This window comes from Anabrus simplex, chromosome 2 (genome assembly GCF_040414725.1).
Source record: "Anabrus simplex isolate iqAnaSimp1 chromosome 2, ASM4041472v1, whole genome shotgun sequence".
Lineage (NCBI taxonomy): Eukaryota > Metazoa > Arthropoda > Insecta > Orthoptera > Tettigoniidae > Anabrus > Anabrus simplex.
Window position 1 is genome coordinate 314,586,566 of NC_090266.1, and position 23,308 is coordinate 314,609,873.

The following is a 23,308-nucleotide window of genomic DNA, read 5'->3' on the forward strand; positions in this document are numbered from 1 at the left end:
AGCAAGCTCGCGCTGTGACTCATCAGTCACCTGGCCAGCTACAGTCATTCAGCGCTTGATCTATTACTCTTCTAAGATACCTACTAGCGCGTGTAATATAATCACAGCCGGGCTGAGTTGCTCAGACGGTTGAGGCGCTGGCCTTCTGACCCAAACTTGGCAGGTTCGATTCTGGCTCAGGTCAGTGGTTTTTGAAGGTGCTCAAAAAGTCAGTCTCGTGTCGGTAGATTTACTGGCATGTGAAAGAACTCCTGTGGGACAAAATGCTGGCACCTCGGCGTCTCCGTATGCCGAAAAAAGTAGTTCATGGGACGTAAAGCCAATAACATTATTATATTGTTACAAATAACACTCCATCTGTTTCATTACTCTAATTTATTTCAGGATGACCCAATAAATGCACACGCTTATATATACTCACACACAATTCTAACCAGTTATGAATGGCCACACTTACTCATTACTGTCTATTTAAAATTGCTCTTCCTTATGGCGCAACAGGCGGTCCAACCCGTTCCTCTACCTGGGGACGCTTAATCCTCATGTTCATTTCCCCAAGTTCGGTCACCTCATACAGCAGCTGTGTGTAGACCGCTGGATCTGAACACAGGGCTACGGGCCACTCGACACACGACGACTGTTCGTTGGTTTGACTCCACAGACAGTCCAGTAATTCAGTCACATGCAGTGAACAACCAAACAGCTCAACCGTACTCAACAGCAGGACGATACTCACAACAGCGAACATTAACACAGGTACCTTTACACTTGCGACAGCGCTTCCCTCGATGACTCGCACCGAAATACAGTACACGAACACACAGCATAGTCTTCCCTTCCGTTGTCTCCAGTCCACGCACTCACTGGTCTCTCCGACACAACAACGGCTCCTGGTTCAGACCTCGGTGGGACACTAGCAACAGCCCTTAGCCCAGCCACCGAACCCCAGCACACTGAGTCTCACACGGAGTCCAACACTGAGTGACTGATTGTTCGCGGCTAGCCTCCCTTTTTATAGCTCGGGTGATTTCATCCAGAATTTTTGCGAGGTGGCTAGAGGCAGGACATTCCGTTCCCTTTTAATCTCAAAGAAACACACAGGTAAGCCGGCCGACGAGAATAATTCACGGAAAGGCTGGCCTCACTCCACAAGCCGGCTGGGAGATCCCAGGTCGTCTGAGTCACCAGTCCTTTCCTGGAAGTACCAAAAGGGGCTACCACGGGGGTGGCACGCAACAATATAATCAGAGTATACTTTCCCAGAACCGCAAAGAAGGGCATCCGTCCATAAAACTGGGGTAAATCCCTATCAAATGCCAACCCAAATAAATGGGGAAACACGCCTGTAAGAAGATACCGGTACACTATAATAATTAGTCTACACAAATCGGGTGTGAACTTTGCGCCTTTACTCCTGTGTAATTCACACGACAAGATAATTTTATTTTGCGATGGTATAAACAAACGATAACAAAATAAAAAAATATTAAATGAAGTCCAATTCTGGTCAGAGAATTGTCCCTATGCAAATCATTTACGATACGTACTACTGATGTACATTTGAACAATGAAAAAATAACGCATGAACAATGTTGAAGTCCGTATCGGGTATCATCGTCCTCAGGTGAGACGAAGGTGGTGCAAGTCGCTTATTGCTGATGACACGTTCCTGACGAAATGCTATTGTCAGTACACAATTTAACAGTCCGCATATCACAACAGCATAAAATAATACAATGAAATGGACGAGAAAATGCCATAATGGTTAAATAAATATGTGAAGTGAGAGACACACCTGGCAACTGAAGCTCAATGTGAAACGCTTCATGTCGTGTTATTGTAGCGGAAAGGTTTTTGGTTTTCAACCAGGGGATCCGGAGTTCGAATACTATTATCGGAATTTTTTATTACAGGACTCCGTTGCTCTATTGTGTAACTGCATCATTAGTATTTCCACTCCGAATGCTTGCAATGGGAGCGTAGTTTATTATCACTGACCCCTCGAAGGACTGTTAGAGGTGAAAATATGCTGCATGCCATGCACAGCTGGGAATAGCCTTATAATCATGCGAGTGGCAGTTAGCTCCGAGGAAGCGTACCCGCCAGTCAGGTTGAGAACAAGGGTTCTAGTCCTACTCTACGCATTGTTTTTTAAAATGTATTTATACTTTTAGGTTGTTGCGCTAACCAAATACGAGTGTATTTCTGTTCATTGCAAAATCTTGTATTGTGCTTTTAATTACGTTAATCTTGAAAACGAGTGCTTTAGACATTACTTAATACCTCATCATATCAGTAACCATCTGCTTGAAAAACTTGTCGGAGCAGACGTGGCATTGACTCAACAAGCTCCCTAAAGTACTGCAATCCTCGTCGAAGCGATCTCTTCCCATGCCTCCAACTTAACGCCTCACAAAGCATCATGCGAACGCGGAAGGATGAGGCCAGTGTTTCTTTGCTTATAGCGTTACCACCTAGACCACACATGTTCAATTGGGAAGAAGTCTGGAGCTCGAGGGACCCATTGGGGCAGTTCAATGGAGTCCTGCTCAGAAAACCAGCCTTGAACACGAGCGCTCGTGTGGATTGACGAGTTGTCTTGCACCTTATCTTGATAGAGCTCTCTCACACTCGGAAACATAACATTCTACAGAATGTTCAAATTATGGTCCGATGTGAGATGATCGTTTATCCGATGTATTACTACAGCTCTGTCAGACGATATCCGCCTCCAACACGACAACACTGCCTGAACACACGCCTATATAAGCTACAGTTGGGGAATTATTCATACAGCCTGATATTGACACAAAATTACTACTTATCTTGTGTACACAGTTCAGATCACTAAAACATAAACGGAGATGCTTCATCACAACACATCGCAAACGACACAAAGTGAATACACGGAAAAAGTGTGTAAATAATAACGAAATACGTAATTAGTCTGGATTAACCCAGTGGCATAAGTATTCATACACCTGGTTTGTAATTCAACTGTACAGGCAGTGGATACATCCCCCTCCCTATTCAGTGCCCAGCGGTTGTTAATAAGACTTCGATGCGCAATGTACAGCACCGGTACAGAGTACAAGTTGTTATTGTTATCCGAAAGGTGCGCAAGACCAAGGAAACTACGGTTGCTGATAGAGAAACCATGGTACTGCTTCATAACCAAAATAAATCTTATTATGAAATCGCAGATGTTGTATATACAAACCTTGGTAAAGTTTAAAGTGTCATACGGCGATTTAAAACAAGCAGAACCCTTGTAAACAGCGAAAGATCAGGCCGGCCATACAACCTGACGACTCGAGAAAGGAGGGTGGTAGTGAAAAGTCATGAAGAATCCGAAAATAAGTGCGACGGAAATAAAAGCCCATGTAGAAGAATATTACGGTAAACAAGCCACAAGTAGAACGATCAGAAGAATCCTTCGTCGCGCGGAGTATAAAGCTAGTGTCACCAGGAAGGAAACCTACATTAGTAAGAAAAATCAAGTAGCCAGATTGCAGTTTACCAGTGAGTTTGTAGGAAACGATAATGGATTCTGGGGCCGAGTTTTATTCACAATGATGGACGAGTGTTGGTCTGGAGAAAGCGTATTACTGAGCTGGACATCAAAAATATCCAGGCTACGGTGAATCACGGAGGAGGTGGAGCAATGGTATGAGGCTACATGGCAGCTTCAGGTGCAGGAGAACTCTGAAATTATGGACAGATTTGGTTACCTGAATATACTGAAGGAAAATTTGCAGAAGAGTGCTGACAAACTGGGCAATAGGGACAATTTCTATTTCCAGCAAATAATGATACCAACATAGGCCTAACGCGGAAATTGTCCCCAGACCTCAAACCAATCGAGCATTTGTGGAACGAGCTGGGGACAAGAGTAAGGAAGCATGACATTACCAGCAAACAAAGGTTAAAGCAACTGTTTGCTACAGGAATGAAACATAATTGGTTCCGAAACAACAAGGAAATTGGTATATTCCATTCCCGAAAGGCTTACACAAGTCATCCATAAAAAGGAATGGATACAAAATATTAAGAAACGATTTGGTGGAGAAACAACGTACGTTTGTTCTTGTATGAATACTTGTGTCCTACGTAAAATGATATTCCAATTTAGTAATGAGTCATTTCGTGTTGATTTTCTTATGTATATATTCAAGTCGAGATTGGAAAGGAAGAGGGTTAGCTGGCTTGGCAACCAGTTGTAAAAACCGCTAACGCCGACTGTCGAGCGGCGGTAAATAACTCGACCACCCATAGGGGCCAAAGGCTTCGGGCGGATGAGCCCCTTTGGGTGGAGTGATGGTCCCCTCAGTGTAGAAAATGACGCTGGAACCCATCATCTGTGTCTGGCCCAACGGAAAAACGGACGGAGGAACCTCCTTTTTGTGGTTCTCATTGGTCGTGGAGGCGGATGACGTCATGCCAGACGGACTGACTGTGAAGGCGAAACTCAATGATATTTCGAGTCTGTGGCAGTCCGTTGCAGTCGTGGTACTAGAACCTGCATGTCGAATTTCATTTGTGCCGCAGGGTATAGTTCCGAGATCATAATATATGGGTCACTTCCTTGCAAGCTGCGATCCACCTTTAAAAAATCCCGCTTGTGGCAGTTTTTCCTGCTGTCACCCCCTTCAACTCAAGTCCAACGGCAATGGGATAAGGATGGTGGAGGCAAGTTTTCGGGTGAAACTGGAAGCCTCTATCAAAAAGGCTTTCACGGCCGCAGATCTTATAATCACGGGAATAGAACCAGCTTTTGGGTGGTTAGGCCGTGTGCATTTTGCAGAGTTTCGTCCAGACGTGCCATTTGGACTCATCAGCTGGAATGGCACGCCCCTCTAGAACTCTGCTTAGCAGTGGCAGACCAAACTGTGTGGCCCTGCCGTGTTAGCAAATCTACATCTCCAATGGGGGAGTATTTTTTAAACGGAGAATTTATTTCTCCTTTAGCAGGTTAGCAAACTAGATTTGCTAACACGGCAGGGCCACACAGTTTGGTCTGCCACTGCTAAGCAGAGTCCTGGAGGGGCGTGCCATTCCAGATGATGAGTCCAAATGGCACTTCTGGACGAAACTCCGCAAAATGCACACGGCCTCACCACCCAAAAGCTGGAAGCCTCTAGTTCGGACCTGCACGTTGGTAGCAGATGTGTGATGGTCGTCTTTCTGAGACCCCGTGACTACTCAGGAATTCGGTCCTGCATCTATGTTTGGGCAGGCCTATTTAGGATCACCGCTGCCCACCCTGAATGGGGAAGGCCCTAGAAAATGTGGGCTAAACATCAGTAGTCACACTCTCAGCCGGCTAGTAGGCCGCACCAAGCGGGTCATCCCTTATAAGGTTGAAAAACGAAGATTAACAAAACTTTGATTATAGGAACCTGGAATGTTTGAACCCTACTTGTTTTGAAAGACAATAACGGACCGGAGAGAAGAACGTCGCTTGTCACCCATGAGCTTGGACGAATGAACATTAATATTGCTGCCTTAAGTAAAACCAGACCCTCCAGGGAGTTCAGCTCAGGCTACACAATCTTCTGGAAGGGAAAAGACAAGGGAGAACACCGCATTTATGGTGTGGGATTCGCTGTGAAGACCACACTGGTGAATGATTATCAGCTAACTCCAATCGCAGTCAGTGAAATAATGATGACTCTCCGAATCCCACTCTCTGGAGCCAAATCTATGACACTCATCTCTGCATATGCTCCCACCTTGGATGCTGATGTAGAAGCTAAAGACCAATTCTACAACCTGCTAATCACTACCATAACCAAAGTACCATCAAGTGACAAACTCTTACTACTTAGAGATTTCAACGCCAGATTTGGTAAAGATCACCAATTATGGGGCAATGTGATGGGAAAACATGGCCTTGGCAAATGTAATGCCAATGGTCTACTTCTCCTTGGTTTACATGCTGAACATGAATTCTTCATTACTAATACTCACTTCCGCCTGCCTAATCGCTACAAGACCATTTGGATGCATCCTCACTCAAAGCACTGGTACATCCTTGATTATATCATCACCAGGCAATGTGATAAAAAAGATGTCCTTGTTACAAGGACCGCAAGAAACGTAGATGACTGCTGGACAGATCATAAGCTCCTTTTTTGCCGGTTGAAAATCTCAATCTGTCGCAAACCAAAACGATCCATCCACAACCTGCCCAAAAAGATATTCGGTACTTCTAAACTTCAAATTGAATCCATTGCTACAGATTGCAGAAATGAAATCTCAAACAAACTGGCTAGTCATCCAGTCAGCAGTGATAGTACAAATCAGGAATGGGCCACGCTTCAGAAGGGCATCACTGAATCAGCTGAGGAAACAATTGTTATTTGGGAAAAAAAGACAGGACGGGTTTGATGAAAATAATGAAGAAATTAATTGTCTGATCAATGCCAAACGGGAAGCCCACCTATCCTACCTTCAAGATCCCTCTTCCAATGTGAAAAAAATCACATTTCTCGGAACTTAAAGGAAAATGTCAGACACAAATTAGGGAAATTAAGTATAACTGGTGGCAACAAAAAGCTGAAGAACTGCAAAGACTATCTGATGCCCATGACCTGCAAAACTTCTATGCTGGCATAAAGGATATATATGGTCCAATTCGATCTTCATCAGGGTCATTGGAGACTGCTGACAACTCCATCATTTTAACTGATAATGGAGAAATTTTAGATCGTTGGAAGGAACATTTCTTTTCACTTCTAAATCGTGTCTCCAATGTTGCTGGGGACTTTCTTCGTAATGTCTCTATCGGGCGAGTTGGCCGTGCGGTTAGGGGCGCGCGGCTGTGAGCTTGCATCCGGGAGATAGTGGGTTCGAATCCCACTGTCGGCAGCCCCGAAGATGGTTTTCCGTGGTTTCCCATTTTCACACCAGGCAAATGCTGGGGATGTACCTTAATTAAGGCCACGGCCGCTTCCTTCCAACTCCTAGGCCGTTCCTATCCCAACGTCGCCATAAGACCTATCTGTGTCGGTGCGACGTAAAGCCATTCGCATTAGCGTAATCTCCCTCAGCAGCCCAACAACCATGGATGACAGTTCCACCTACGTACAGAGACTTCACCAAAGCACTCAATCAACTAAAACCAAGAAAGGCTCCTGGTCCTGATATCCCTCTGGAACTGATACAAAATGGAGGTATACCCTCGAAGACGTAGACTTTTCATAATCATCCTCTTGATTTGGGAAACTCGAGAAGTACCTGACGACTTGAAGAATGCTACCATCATCACTATCTTCAAGAAAGGCGATCGTAGTGTATGTGGCAACTACCGTAGTATATCGCTTTTGTCAATTGCAGGTAAAATCTTCTCAAGAATTCTATTAAACCGGCTCCGAGTTATATCGGAGAGGATTTTGCCTGAGTCTCAATGTGGTTTCCGAACCTCTAGAGGCACAAAAGATATGATCTTCTGTGCTAGACAACTCCAGGAAAAATGCAGAGAACAACAGGAGCCTCTGTATTTAGTTTTCTGTGATCTGGAAAAATCCTTAGATTCAGTACCAAGATCTAATACGTGGAAAGTATTTAGACATTTTGGATGTCCTGAACGTTATGTGGAATTGGTTCAAACTCTTCATGATGGCATGACTGGACAGGTTCTTCATGTTATCAGATTCGTTCCCAATCACTCATGGATTGAAACAAGGCTGTGTACTTGCTCCTACGCTCTCTGCACTGTACATGGCTGCCATGCTGCATGAATCATCTGCAAACAACTTAGGCATGGATATTAAATTTCGTTTTGATGGAGGCCTTTTCAATCTGGCAAAACTTTGCTCACAAAGACGAACTCTGGTTACCCGGATGACAGAACTGCAGTATGCCGATGACACTGCATCTTCTGCTCTAACACCTGCAGAACTACAACCAACTGCTTTTAAACTGCATGTGATGGCTATGGTCTTGCCATTAATGCGAAAAAAACGAAGGTACTTGCACAACCTGCCCCAGGATTAACACTTCCTGAGTTCAGTATTTCCATCTTAGACACAACACTGGAACAGGTTGATCACTTTTCATATCTTTCAAAGATACTTTGTCTAAACGGTGTACCTGTGAACAAGTCGTTGATAAAAGAATTGGGGCTGCTCATGCAGCATTCGGATGGTTAATGCACAGAGTCTTCATGAATAACGACCTAAAACTGCATACCAAACTCATGGTGTACAAAGCTGTTGTCATTTCCACGCTGCTGTACGGCTGTGAAACTTGGACACACTATCGCCGTGATATCAGAAAACTTGAGCGCTTCCACCAACTGCAAATGAGATTCATCTTAAATATTAAGTGGGAGGACTATGTGACCAACACGGCAGTTCTCGACAAAGCGCAGCTAAATAGCATTGAGACAACAATCATCGCTCATTAACTGAGATGTTCCCCACATGGCTGATACCAGGCTTCCGCGCCAAATTCTTTATGGTGAACTTTGCTCCGGCAGTAGACCTCATGTAGCCTCTCTTAAGCACCAGCTGAAACACACCATGAAGACAATTGGTATAGATATACAGACATGGGAAGAATGTGCTGGGAACCGCTCACTCTAGCGGAACACTACATCCACCACTGTCAACTTGTTTGAAAGAGAACGGCGCAGACATCAAGAGGCCAAGCGACAAGCAATTACAACGCCGCACTCCTCCATCCATTGTGTGAGCGCATGTTTTATGCCAGGACTGGTCTGTTTAGTCATTGTAAACACATCCATAAACTGACTTGAACTGGTCAATGTATGCAGGAATAAGTTATATACACTCGGATCGAGTTACAGTTGACGAAGTCGAGACGTTAATAAACAAGTGTTTATTAAATTACGTTCTTTTGTATAATTAATTCTGATAAAATGCTTTTTCCATGTAAACCCATCTGTATGAAAACTTATGTCCCTCACCGTATCTTCTTTGTATCGAGCTCCTCGTGACTTGTAAACATGAACCGACCCGAACTTCGCCAAACTGGAAGATCACATGACCCCAATTACGATTTAACTCCATCTCGACGAAGGCGCACCGATTGACGTTCTGTTCATCCATAGGGACACTTTGGGGACAGATTTTCTGCAGTGGAGTCCAGCTTATCGTAATCGTTTACGGACTGTGTACGGACATCCAGAAAGATTGGTTGCCTGCATGACCTCCGCCGAGTTTAAGAAGGGGTTCTCCTGAATGGTTGTAAGTAACCTGTTATTTTTTACCCCAGCAGAAACCTGCTTAAATCCAGTTCCCTGCTACCCTCCAATGCTGTATCCATCTCTGAGCAGTCCTAGGGCGAAATGCCACACCGAATTGCTGCCTCACGAAAGGACGAGTTGGACGAGAGCCAGCAATTGCTCTCTTGACAGGTCTAAAAAATGTGCCATGCCAGAACGGAGTGAAGCATTCAGCATCGAAGTTAGTACGGCCTGGCGTCATCAAGGTGCATTCGTTCGGTAAAACAACGAAATCCTTCACGCCTGGATTCCAACATTAGCTGCTATGGTAGGCACGAATTTTGTAGCCTACAGCTGACCTAGTGCGTTACGTGGGAGCGTGCTTATAATTCCATAGTGCTGTATGTCAGCGCATGTCACGAGGAGGAAAGAGAGGGGAGGGGTTAGAGCGTCTGATACAACGAGTAAGAACTACGGGCAAACCGCATCCAATTGCCTGTACAAAGCCGAACATAACCGAAGTGGACTTCAGTAGTGACAATTGGGAATTAGAAGTTTTACAATCTGTTTTACGTCGCACCGACACAGAGAGGTCTTAGGGCGACAATGGGATAGGAAAGGGCTAGGAGTGGGAAGCAAGCGGCCATGGCCTTAATTAGGTACAGCCCAAGCATTTGCCGGGAGTGAAAATGGAAAACCACGGAAAACCATCATCAAGGCTGCCGACAGTGGGGTCGAACCCACTATCTCCCGGATTGTAGCTCACAGCCACGCGCCCCTAACCGCACGGCTAACTTACCCGGTGGAATTAGAAGTGCGGGGGGGGGGTACAAAAATGTATAGGCAACAAAAGGTCCAAGGGGGTGGGGGGAGTAGTCATCAACATTGAAATAAATTGCTATGAAATGGTAAGTTATTTATGTTCTCTGTGTGAATTTCGATGGTTGACAGTCTACCAACTAAGTGCGGTAATAATACAATAAAACTTTCACTAGAGGAACAATAATTACACATGTATTACAATTAAATAGAAGTACAGAGCGATTATACAATTTAAAAGCAATTTAACACTAACAAAGTAGCAGACACTAGATAGAACTGAACAGACACTTTGACTGAGTGAAACTGCGCGCCGCAAGCAAAAATATACCCCTGCTACCCTTAGTCGCAGATGATGCTACGCATTGCTCCGCGGGTCTCCGCTATTTGCTGTGGCGCTGTACAATTCGGTTAGCTGCGACGAACGACATTTTGTGCGTATTTTCCCTTAATATTGGAGGAAATAATCAGCTGAAAATAAAACAGGATTTGTACAAATTGCACTTTTTAATAATTCCTAGTTTCAGGCGATTAAAATGGAATAAAAATGTATTTTTGTCCACAAAAAGGCTTGGGGCGGGGGCGCTGCTGCTGGTGGACTTCCCTATATATTTCACGTCTCCAGAGATGCGAAAACGTTTGATTGTTCATCTATACATCTCTCTAGCGTAACAGATTGTGATATTAGCTGTCGCCTTCATGGGCCAGGGTTCGATTCACGGTACTGCCAGACATTTAAGACAGCAGGAGTGTTGGTATGTAATGGCCCATGCAGCTCGCTTCCATTAGAGGTGTGTCTTAAAAGAGCTGGACCTTCTGAGGACGAGGACATGAATTTCATCCCCTTCCTTGGCTGGACGGTCAGCGTAGTGGCCTTCGTTTCAGAGAACCCCGGGTTCGATTCCCGGCCGGGTCACGGATTTTAATGGTTAATTCCCCTGCTTCGCGGACTGGATGTTTGTGTTGTTCCCAACATCCCCGTAACGCACGCACAACACTATACCCCTTTCAGATATAATTTACCACCGATCTAAATTTTGGGATGTCGCTCAGGTGGCACATTCCCCATCAGCTGTTTACCTCTCAATCAATCCATCAATCAGTCACCACTGATACGCATTTCGAGCAGGCGCTCTGTTGGCATATTGCCAATCAGTAGTTTACCTACCCTTTTCTGAAGTAATTTCAAGGAATTTGGAGCCGGGCTGAGTGGCTCAGACGGTTGAGGCGCTGGCCTTCTGACCCCAACTCAGTCCGGTGGTATTTGAAGGTGCTCAAATACGTCAGCCTCTTGTTGGTAGATTTACTGGCACTTAAAAAAACTCCTGCGGGGCTAACTTCCTACACCTCAGCGTCTCCGGAAGTCGTAAAAGTAGTTAAAAATAATGTAATTGGCTTTACGTCCCACTAACTACTTTAACGGTTTTCGGTGACGCCGAGGTACCGGAATTTAGTCCCGCAGGAAATCCTTAACGTACCAGTAAATCTACCGACACGAGGCTGACGTATTTGAGCACCTTCAAATACCACCGAACTGAGCCAGAATCGAACCTGCCAAGTTGGGTTCAGAAGGCCAGCGCCTCAACCGTCTGAGCCACTCAGCCCGGCGTAAAAGTAGTTAGTGGGACGTAAAGAAAAATAACTATTTATTATTATTAAAAGGATTTGGAAATTTCTCGAACATCGCACTCCTTTTTCTAATAACGGTCATTTGCCCCAATTTGTCCTCTTGAATTCAAAATGTATCTTCATATTGTGATCTTTCCTACTTTTATAAACTCCACTCAATCTTATTCGTCTATTAATGTCATAATACGCCATCTATATAATGACAGCTCGGAGCGTACCGCTTAGTCGAGCAGCTCGTCTCCTTTCTCCCAAGTCTTCCAGTCCAATCTTTGCAACATTTTCGTAACGGAAATCACTGAGAACAAAACGAGCTGCTTTTCTTTGGATTTTTCCTGTTCTCAAATCAATCCTAGTGAGGGTCCCATACAATGGAACCAGGCTCTAATTGTGGTCTCAAAAGGGATTTATGTCCTCTCCTTTATATCCCATACATACTCTCAACCATATGAAGAAATCTGTAAACTTTATTTACAATCCCGTTTATGTGATTATCACAATTAAGTTCTTTCCTAGCTGCCTCTGTGGTGTAGTGGTTACTGTGATTAGCTGCCACTCCCGGAGGCCCGGGTTCGATTCCTGGCTCTGCCACGAAATTTGAAAAGTCGTACGAGGGCTGGAACGGAGTCCACTGAGCCTCAGGAGGTCAACTGGGAGGTGTGTAGAGGTGGGTTCGATTCCCACCTCAGTCATCCTGTAAGTAGTTGTCCATGATTTCCCACTTCTCCACCAGGTAGCTACCTTAAGGCCACGGCAGCTTCTTTCCCTCTTCCTTGTCTATTCCTTCCAATCTTCCCATCCGCCACCAAGGCCCCTGTTCAGCATAGCAGGTGAAGCCGCCTGGGCGAAGAACTGGTCATCCTCCCCAGCTGTATCCCCCCCGAGCCAATGTCACACGTTCCAGGACACTGCCCTTGAGGGGGTAGAGGTGGGATCCCTCGCTGAGTCCGAGGGAAAACTAACCCTGGAGGGTAAGCAGATTACGAAGAAGGAGAAGAAGAAGTTATTTTCTTATATGAACACCTAAGTGCTTACAGTGATTACCATAAGAAACGCTCACCCCTTCAACTCAGTAATCAGTACCAAGAAAACAGTACCGTCATGTTATCCTTAGCTGACTTTCGCTAAATTCAATTTCTTGGCAAGCTCTTTCAATTTTATTTCTAACCCTACTTCTTTCCAACCTGCAAGTCCTTCTTAGTCTCTTTACTTCTCTGTTATAATGTAGAGGGTGTGCTATTGCTTGACAGACGAACAACACAAAAAACGCCGAATAATAGATGGCCAATAAAGAAGCAGAAAGAAGAAGAAATTTGAAGGAATTGGTTTTGATGACATACAGTTTAGCCGGAATTAAGCCAGATAACTTCATGAGGGTGTTCGGAACATCAATGAAGGCATACAACCACGAACTACACTGTTAAGTGTAAGAAAGGGCCAAGAGCCCTAACTTCGCCACTTTATAAAGACACAAATAAATGAATTTAAAAAATAATTACGTAAATCGTAAGTAATATATTATGCCGAAGCAGTGATGAGAATCTCACTGCCGATGAAGAAGTACCAAACAGGTGGAGTTGTTCAACAGTGGAACAGTGCAAGTAATGAATGAAGAAACAAAATACCACCGACCAGAACTGCATATAACCTACTTTTCTCTTTGTTGCCCGAAGAAAACGCTGCTATTTATTAAATGGAAGACAGAGAGAGGGCCCCTGAAGAAGATGCCACAGTACCAGAACTTATCAAGAATGGTGGGAGGAAATGCTATGAATCATGCTTTGTAGGGAAATGAATGAATGCCGTAAGACTGGCAGACAGCCCTCATCTGTCCCAGCCAATATTATCGTACACTTTCAGGAGAAATTGTTCACGGTGAAATTTCACACATATATTTTTGCCAATATTCTAGTAACAAAAAATTAAAATTTGTAATTCTTTAAATTTTTTTTACAAGTTGCACAGGAATCACATGAATATATAACTGTTCAACTGTTGATATTAAACAAGCATTTGGGAGCGCTAAGGGTCCTCAGTTATTTGAAGTAATGAAATAACTTTGAATTCCAGGGAAGTTGATTAACTGAAATGGCGTATGGCTTTTATAGCGCCGGGAGTGTCCGAGGACATGTTCGGCTCGCCAGGTGCAGGTCTTTTGATTTGACACCAGTAGGCGACCTGCGCGTCATGATGAGGATGAAATGATGAAGAAGACGACACATGCACCCAGCCCAGTGCCAGTGAAATTAACCAATGATGGTCAAAATTCCCGACCCTGCCCGTAATCGAACCCGGAACCCCTGTAACCAAAGGCCAGCACGCTAACCATTTAGCCATGGAGCCGGACACGTTGATTAACTAAAGTAAGACGGCGCAATTTCTCCACGTTACTGTCTTAACATCTGTATGGAGAACGTAATATGACCATGAGGGGTGATTTTAAAAGAACTAGATAGATCATTGCTAGTGGTTATTGGCGCACTGTGCAAACACTTGAACAAATCGTTACTCGACTTACGTAGCTTTCACATGAAAAGATGTTTGTCGTCATTGTGAACTGCCGAATAAAGTTGCTGTTGACTTTCACACGCTACGGCTACTGGCCATATTCATCAGTCACATCTCAGCGCTTAGTTAAAATGGATCGCACAGGATGTCTTGATGGTACTTAGTGTACCTTATGGATGAAAATAACAACTTACGAACATTATGTTCATACAATCTACCAGAGAAAGAAATCGTTCGGTGCTTTTCTCTTTCTGTCTGAAGAACGAAGGAACAACGAGGACATTTTTTCTCCATTTTTTAACGCACGTTTACTGCAGATTTTGACTAGCTTTACGATAACAGACTGGCCTCGCCGGAACGATGATACGCCGTAAGAGGGTGAAAATCTTGTACAGCGCTACTGCTGTAGTGGCTGCGAAGGCTGACACGATCGCCGTTCAACAGGAAGAGCCATTCCGGCTACTTGTGACGTCCGAAAGATCTAAATTAACTCAATGAAAGGCGGAAGCCGTAAAGTGAAAGGAGACTAAGGCATATAGAAGTTACAACATTAATAAAAACCATTTTTCCAATACATAACAATCCTTATATTTAGGATAAAACCATTAATCAGATGTTAGAACTAGGGCATGTTTCACTTATAATTCGTAAGCACAGGGTACAGGGCACAGGGTACAGGGCCCTGACCTACCTTGGATTAAGTTATTCCTAGCTGATGATGCTTACGAAGTATAAGTGAAACATGTCCTAGTTCTAACATCTGATTAATGGTTTTATGCTAAACATAAGGATTGCTATGTGTTGGAAAGGTGGTTTTTATTAATGTTGTAACTTCTATATTCTGAAATCTAATATGGTTCTATAATGAGATTCATAACTTGCAAGACTAAGATATGACAAACAAAACGGTTCTGGGCACAAATGATATGGACATAGAGTTGAATGGACAATATGGCAGAGAGGACACCTTCAAGTACTTGTGAACATTGATTTTAGTGTATAATAATAGAGATATTACGTGAAGGAATGGAGGACAGTTCTAAAAGAGGCTAAGGTTAAACGAAAAGGGCCATCATAAATTCAAAGAAATGTATGAGAAATTCAATATAACAGCATTGCGATCATGAAAAATGTAATAAGTATTGTTCTGCATATCGAACACAACTTTCCAAACTGAGCCTTTCGGGAGTTGCAAGCTTTGATGGCTTTCCGGTAAATTAGGCCACGCAAAAATTATTAAAACTGTCAACGTTTTAGGTACACTCTGTTAGCCCTTGTGAAGACGAAATGAATGAATATCCCAGAGGACCAGCAAAGCTTGTCAGTTGACATCGACCGTGAAAGTCTGCACCAATATAATATCGAAAGTTAATTCTTCGCGATGCACGCCACTTGGTCAAAACACTAAGTCAGTGTCGACCTCAGTAGCACAGTCTCTTAATTGCTGCTCTGTCCCCATGATAGCAGGTTCTATTCTTCTTCGTCTTTTTTTCTATTTGCTTTACGTCGCACCGACACAGATAGGTCTTATGGCGACGATGGGACAGGGAAGGGCTAGGAGTGGGAAGGAAGCGGCCGTGGCCTTAATTAAGGTACAGCCCCAGCATTTGCCTGGTGTTAAAATGGGAAACCACGGAAAACCATCTTCAGGGCTGCCGACAGTGGGGTTCGAACCTACTGTCTCCCGAATACTGCGAATACTGGATACTGGCCGCACTTAAGCGACTGCAACTATCGAGCTCGGTCTTCTTCGTCTTCATCATATTATTATTATTATTATTATTATTATTATTATTATTATTACACTGACTGACAGAGCAAATGCAACACCAAGAAGGAGTGGTCAGAACTTTATGCCAATTGCAGGGTAGACTGACGTCACTGAGGTATGCTCATGATGTGAAATGCGCCGCTGTGCTGCGCACGGAGCGAACGATAAATGGGACACGGCGTTGGCGAATGGCTCACTTCGTACCGTGATTTCTCAGCCGACAGTCATTGTAGAACGTGTTGTCGTGTGCCACAGGACACGTGTATAGCTAAGAATGCCAGGCCGCCGTCAACGGAGGCATTTCCAGCAGACAGACGACTTTACGAGGGGTATGGTGATCGGGCTGAGAAGGGCAGGTTGGTCGCTTCGTCAAATCGCAGCCGATACCCATAGGGATGTGTCCACGGTGCAGCGCCTGTGGCGAAGATGGTTGGCGCGGGGACATGTGGCACGTGCGAGGGGTCCAGGCGCAGCCCGAATGACGTCAGCACGCGAGGATCGGCGCATCCGCCGCCAAGCGGTGGCAGCCCCGCACGCCACGTCAACCGCCATTCTTCAGCATGTGCAAGACACCCTGGCTGTTCCAATATCGACCAGAACAATTTCCCGTCGATTGGTTGAAGGAGGCCTGCACTCCCGGCGTCTTCTCAGAAGACTACCATTGACTCCACAGCATAGACGTGCACGCCTGGCATGGTGCCGGGCTGGAGCGACTTGGATGAGGGAATGGCGGAACGTCGTGTTCTCCGATGAGTCACGCTTCTGTTCTGTCAGTGATAGTCACCGCAGACGAGTGTGGCGCCGGCGTGGAGAAAGGTCAAATCCGGCAGTAACTGTGGAGCGCCCTACCGCTAGACAACGCGGCATCATGGTTTGGGGCGCTATTGCGTATGATTCCACGTCACCTCTAGTGCGTATTCAAGGCACGTTAAATGCCCACCGCTACGTGCAGCATGTGCTGCGGCCGGTGGCACTCCCGTACCTTCAGGGGCTGCCCAATGCTCTGTTTCAGCAGGACAGCAGGATAATGCCCGCCCACACACTGCTCGCATCTCCCAACAGGCTCTACGAGGTGTACAGATGCTTCCGTGGCCAGCGTACTCTCCGGATCTCTCACCAATCGAACACGTGTGGGATCTCATTGGACGCCGTTTGCAAACTCTGCCCCAGCCTCGTACGGACGACCAACTGTGGCAAATGGTTGGCAGAGAATGGAGAACCATCCCTCAGGACACCATCCGCACTCTTATTGACTCTGTACCTCGACGTGTTTCTGCGTGCATCGCCGCTCGCGGTGGTCCTACATCCTACTGAGTCGATGCCGTGCGCATTGTGTAACCTGCATATCGGTTTGAAATAAACATCAATTATTCGTCCATGCCTTCTCTGTTTTTTCCCCAACTTTCATCCCTTTCGAACCACTCCTTCTTGGTGTTGCATTTGCTCTGTCAGTCAGTGTATATGCCCCTCCAACTGTTATCGGCCTCCGGAGTACCGGAAATGTTTCCTGACTGCACTGACATATGTCTTTAGCTATTACGCACTCAAACGCCAAATGAATGCATCGGAATCCAACACTGCAATCTTCAACACAGAAAGTGAGCCCATGATCAACTATACTACATGACCGTTCACTCTTGTTTCAAGGCCAGTGTTCTATTAGAAGACCTTCGTACCAACAATATCTGCTGAAAAAAGGGCTTGAAGTTTCCTTCCTCTTTACTCAGAGTATAGAAAGAGAAGAGACAAGTGCGAGAAAGCCAAGAGTGAATGACTAAACAGTAGCTTAGCTTTGCTAACTAAACTTCGATAGAAATTCTCTCGGAACATTATCTTACCTTTACTATAGTGCAAAGTGAAGAACCCAGATACAATCATACAGATCGCCATCCCACATCCGCTCAGCATACAAAGCGGCCTCCGACCAAATCGTTTCATCAAAGCTGTGTTGCACAAGCTCATGAAACAGCGAACTGCTCCCACCAAGATCGTCGCTATGGAGGGATCCACGGAACTGCCAGCATCCTGTGTTGAACATGGAAAAGCAACTTTTACTCCAAGTTTATATTAAGAAAACCTGCCTATGGTAAAGGTGGCTGGAACCTAGGTCCAATTACCTAACAGGATGTTGTAACATTTTGATGATAATAATAAATAAAATCATGAATAAAATATATATAAATAAAATTACTCAAAAACTTAATAAAATTAATAAGCATAATTAACCGAAATGTCCGTAATATGGGCGCCAGAGTTCACCAGAATGGATCCCTCGAATTTAGATAAGAGCATGAATAAACTGTATATCCCAGGGCGTGTACATAATGCTGCGTACTGGTACATCTGCTGCAGGCCTTACCTAACCTCCTGAAAACGACTAATTAGGTAGGAACTGCAACTAGGTTCATCAATAACACTGATTCTAAAATAGCTAACTATATTCTGAACAAATTCCGTGTATGAGCAACTCATCAACATACAACATTATACATATAATACACACAAAGTATTGCTGGAAGACTCCATATTTACAACAACAACAATAATGAAAATCGTGGGAAAACGAAAGCGAGAACTAAGCTACCATTTGTAGATAGTCCGATGAACAATGTACATGTATGAAGATAAATACCCTTCACTGTCTATATCAATTCGACTTACCGATTCTCATAATCGGCAGTTATCACATCACACAGATACTGTACCTTGTAATACTGTGTTCACATATTTTAACACTTGTTGTAAAGATATATACACACGTCTGTCGATCCTCAACATAAATTATGGAAAGTCTGAGATAGCTTTCACCAACATATAAGGCCAGACCTCCACAAGTACTAACAACACTTAATGCGTACGCCCTCCGCAATTTGTTGATCAGCCACTTTCCACTAACATAACCAGACTACGCTCCACGAACGTCTGAAGTCCAGTCCATTGCAGCCGTGTCACTCGAGTACCGTCTATCAGCACCACTTCCTTCCCGTACAGTGTGTCAGTTGTCGTTCCTTCATACAGTGTTACTGCTTGTAGTTGTAGTAGTTACATTACAATGTCCCTGGTTGCCGCCGTATGATCAACCTTTATAGACATCAACATCCCCCTCCTCTCAGATGATACGTCTGGATTGGTGCTTGCCAGCCAATCATGAGTGAACCTCATGCCCTGAACGTCTCCTTTCTCCCAAGACAATAAACTCTGGGGTATATCATATGAGTCAACGATCTTCCCTAGTACAATAACATCAACGAACACTGGGATGTCCGCATGAGTCATCCGGATTACCAGGTTCCGATATAGCAATGTTTTCCCACTCGTGCAAAACAAATTACTCATACCTACATATGTGGATATCTTCCAGCTTACCAATATAAATGGCTAAATATACAAATGAAATACTGATTATAATAATAATAATAATAATAAATCGAATACTGACAATAATATCTCTAACTTCTACATATAATTCGGGGGTGTGATATATGTACTATCACAATGTCAAAATACGACAAGCACATTGTTCTGATGACAAAGAAATGGGTAGCAGGTTAACTCCGGGAAACAGACAATTTAACCATTCTATCCCAATAGCGCAGAAGTTAAGGGTCATTCCACTACTCCAGGGGCCTTGAGAGCCTACAAAAGTTGACTATTTTAATTGTGTGCAATTATGGGAGACTGGGATACATGAATGATTCCTCTGTAATTGTTGTGGCATTCAGCAGTAAGTCTCCTTGAGTCCTGAGATCTGATGGTACTGAGTATAAGAATCTAACAGAGGGAAAGCAGTGTAACCATATCAATCAGATTCTAATTGCTACTATCTAAGATATAGGTCTGTGGTTTCCAATCTTTTTTTTATTATTATTCCAGGTTCTCAAATATCGCCCTCCGTTCCCAAGGATAAAATTAATACTTAACAAGGCAAACATGGCATAGACATTAACTTATCCATTTAAGAGTGTACAAAAGAGTGCTTTTATTATTTTGTGTCAGGTAGAATGAACCAAAGTTGAACCCAAGATTGTAGGTTCGATCAAGGCTCAGTCCAGTGGTATCTGAAGGTGCTAGGGTCAGTAGATTCACCAGCAAGTAAAGGAACTCCGACGGGGAAAATTTCTGGCTCTCGACAAACTAACAATTATTTTGTGATCAACTTTTCTTCCTACCAGTCCACAGTTGCCCTAATATAATTATGCTCCTGGCGACACTGTACTACTTCTGAAGAGGCACATGGCATACACCAGAAATGAGTAGCAGGTTCATTCCTGGGGGTGAAGGTGGCCAGACACTTAGTGTCCTGGTTACGGTCAGTGGATACCTTTACCTTACACTACTCCAAGGGCCTTCTTGGCCTGTGAGGAGATGGCTTTTTGCTTTTGGGATAGGAAAGAGAAAGGATTTGGAAGGTAAGGGCCATGATCTTAAGATTCAGCCCCAACATGTGATCTATACGAAAATGGATAACAACGGACAAACACATTCAGGGCTGCCCGCGGGTGAGGTTAGTACCCACTATCTCCAGAATGCAAACTACATGAACGTGCCATGTAGCCAACTTGCTCGGAAAGGACGGAGATCTTACATACACTGACTGACAGAGCAAATGCAACACCAAGGAGGAGTGGTTCGAAAGGGATGAAAGTTGGGGAAAAAAGAGAGTCGGCACGGAAGAATAATTGATGTTTATTTCAAACCGATATGCAGGTTACACAATGCGCACGGCATCGACTCAGTAGGATGTAGGACCACCGCGAGCGGCGATGCACGCAGAAACACGTCGAGGTACAGAGTCAATAAGAGTGCGGGTGGTGTCCTGAGGGATGGTTCTCCATTCTCTGTCAACCATTTGCCACAGTTGGTCGTCCGTACGAGGCTGGGGCAGAGTTTGCAAACGGCGTCCAATGAGATCCCACACGTGTTCGATTGGTGAGAGATCCGGAGAGTACGCTGGCCACGGAAGCATCTGTACACCTCGTAGAGCCTGTTGGGAGATGCGAGCAGTGTGCGGGCGGGCATTATCCTGCTGAAACAGAGCATTGGGCAGCCCCTGAAGGTACGGGAGTGCCACCGGCCGCAGCACATGCTGCACGTAGCGGTGGGCATTTAACGTGCCTTGAATACGCACTAGAGGTGACGTGGAATCATACGCAATAGCGCCCCAAACCATGATGCCGCGTTGTCTAGCGGTAGGGCGCTCCACAGTTACTGCCGGATTTGACCTTTCTCCACGGCGACGCCACACTCGTCTGCGGTGACTATCACTGACAGAACAGAAGCGTGACTCATCGGAGAACACGACGTTCCGCCATTCCCTCATCCAAGTCGCTCTAGCCCGGCACCATGCCAGGCGTGCACGTCTATGCTGTGGAGTCAATGGTAGTCTTCTGAGCGGACGCCGGGAGTGCAGGCCTCCTTCAACCAATCGACGGGAAATTGTTCTGGTCGATATTGGAACAGCCAGGGTGTCTTGCACATGCTGAAGAATGGCGGTTGACGTGGCGTGCGGGGCTGCCACCGCTTGGCGGCGGATGCGCCGATCCTCGCGTGCTGACGTCACTCGGGCTGCGCCTGGACCCCTCGCACGTGCCACCTGTCCCTGCGCCAACCATCTTCGCCACAGGCGCTGCACCGTGGACACATCCCTATGGGTATCGGCTGCGATTTGACGAAGCGACCAACCTGCCCTTCTCAGCCCGATCACCACACCCCTCGTAAAGTCGTCTGTCTGCTGGAAATGCCTCCGTTGACGGCGGCCTGGCATTCTTAGCTATACACGTGTCCTGTGGCACACGACAACACGTTCTACAATGACTGTCGGCTGAGAAATCACGGTACGAAGTGGGCCATTCGCCAACGCCGTGTCCCATTTATCGTTCGCTACGTGCGCAGCACAGCGGCGCATTTCACATCATGAGCATACCTCAGTGACGTCAGTCTACCCTGCAATTGGCATAAAGTTCTGACCACTCCTTCTTGGTGTTGCATTTGCTCTGTCAGTCAGTGTACAACTGCCCATCCCCATGAGGGCTTTGTCATTTCATCGCATTCCAAAACAGAAAAATAAGGTGACAATCGTGAGCTGTTAATAGTTCAGATCTCAGTCCAGGGGCATTATCTTTGTATTAGACAAGGCTGAGCCCTCCAGGATCATTCGGTTTAACTTTCTTTTTACAGTCGGCTTTACGTCGCACCGACACAGAGAGGTCTTATGGCGACGATGGGATATAAAACAGCTAGGACTGGGAAGTAAGCGGCCGTGGCCTTAATAAGGCACAGCCCAGGCATTTGCCAGGTGTGAAAATGGGAAAACACGGTAAACCATCTTCACGGGGCTGCCGACAGTGGGGTTCAAATACATTATCACCCGAATGCAAGCTTTTAGCTACGTGACCCAAACTGTGCAGCCACTTGCTTGGTTTTGCTAGTTGGTTAACGTCCTAACATATCGAAGATTTTCGGCGACTGAAGGATGGGAAACCTAGCGGCCATGTCCTTAATTAACATACAGCTGCAGCATTTGCTTGGTGTGAAAATACGAAACCACAGAAAACCATCTTCAGGGCTGCCCATGGTGTGGTACGAACCCACTACTACCGAATACTCGTTCATATCTGCGTGACCCTAACCGCACGGTCAACTCGCTCGATGGTCTGAATTGTTCATGACATTCGATAATATTCAACTACTGTAATGCATGTCAACGAAATACTGATTTTAAGAAAAAGTGAAAATACACCGTTTGAAGAGACATTCCTCAATTGGCCTGTGCTGAGGCCATTAAAATGTAAATAAATATAAAACAAACACACAAAAGCAACGGGGAAGCTCGGCGTACGAGCGTCACCTGAATCGACGCCACTGAGGTCTACGTAACAGGAATTATAGAAAATATAAGTTTTAATTTTCTATACCTGGTGCATTTGTACTTTATGAGATATTTAAGAAATTATATTTTTAATGCGATCGTTGAGCGGCGGTGATGTGAGGATATTGTTCAGTCGTCGTGGTAACGAACTAGTTAACGATGTTGGTGGTTGATGATGTCATGATTGATTTTAAGTTTCAAAAGTGCGTGGTCATTAGCACATACTCATCAGGGTAGGAAGATCATAAAGATGTTTATCTAAATGAGAAGAAACACGTGTAGAATCGATAATCAAAAGAGGAGGTGGAGTTTGGAAATCTAAACCTCAAATGTTCTAATATGAGAAAATATGATGGTTCACAACGCCCTAAGCTCGTTAAAAATGATCAAAAATGACATTGCACTGCCTGACCATTGCTCTTAGTTGAGGTGGAGGATTAGGGAATTAAATGATAGGGAATCTGCCATCTGGTCAACAGCCCTAAAAGCAGATCAGTGGTGATCGATTGACTGATTGATTCATTGA

At 44.9% G+C, this 23,308-nt stretch overlaps 1 protein-coding gene across 3 annotated transcripts in view; it reads right to left on the reverse strand.

The window, feature by feature from the left end:
* LOC136862798 (facilitated trehalose transporter Tret1-2 homolog) overlaps positions 1-23,308 on the reverse strand; it is a 742,518-nt gene that overhangs the window by 2,243 nt on the left and 716,967 nt on the right. For all 3 annotated transcript variants that reach the window (XM_067139054.2, XM_067139053.2, XM_068226159.1), the window contains one exon: positions 17,753-17,939. In XM_067139054.2, coding sequence (XP_066995155.1) covers positions 17,753-17,939 — 187 coding nt within the window. The remainder of the gene's footprint in view (positions 1-17,752; positions 17,940-23,308) is intronic.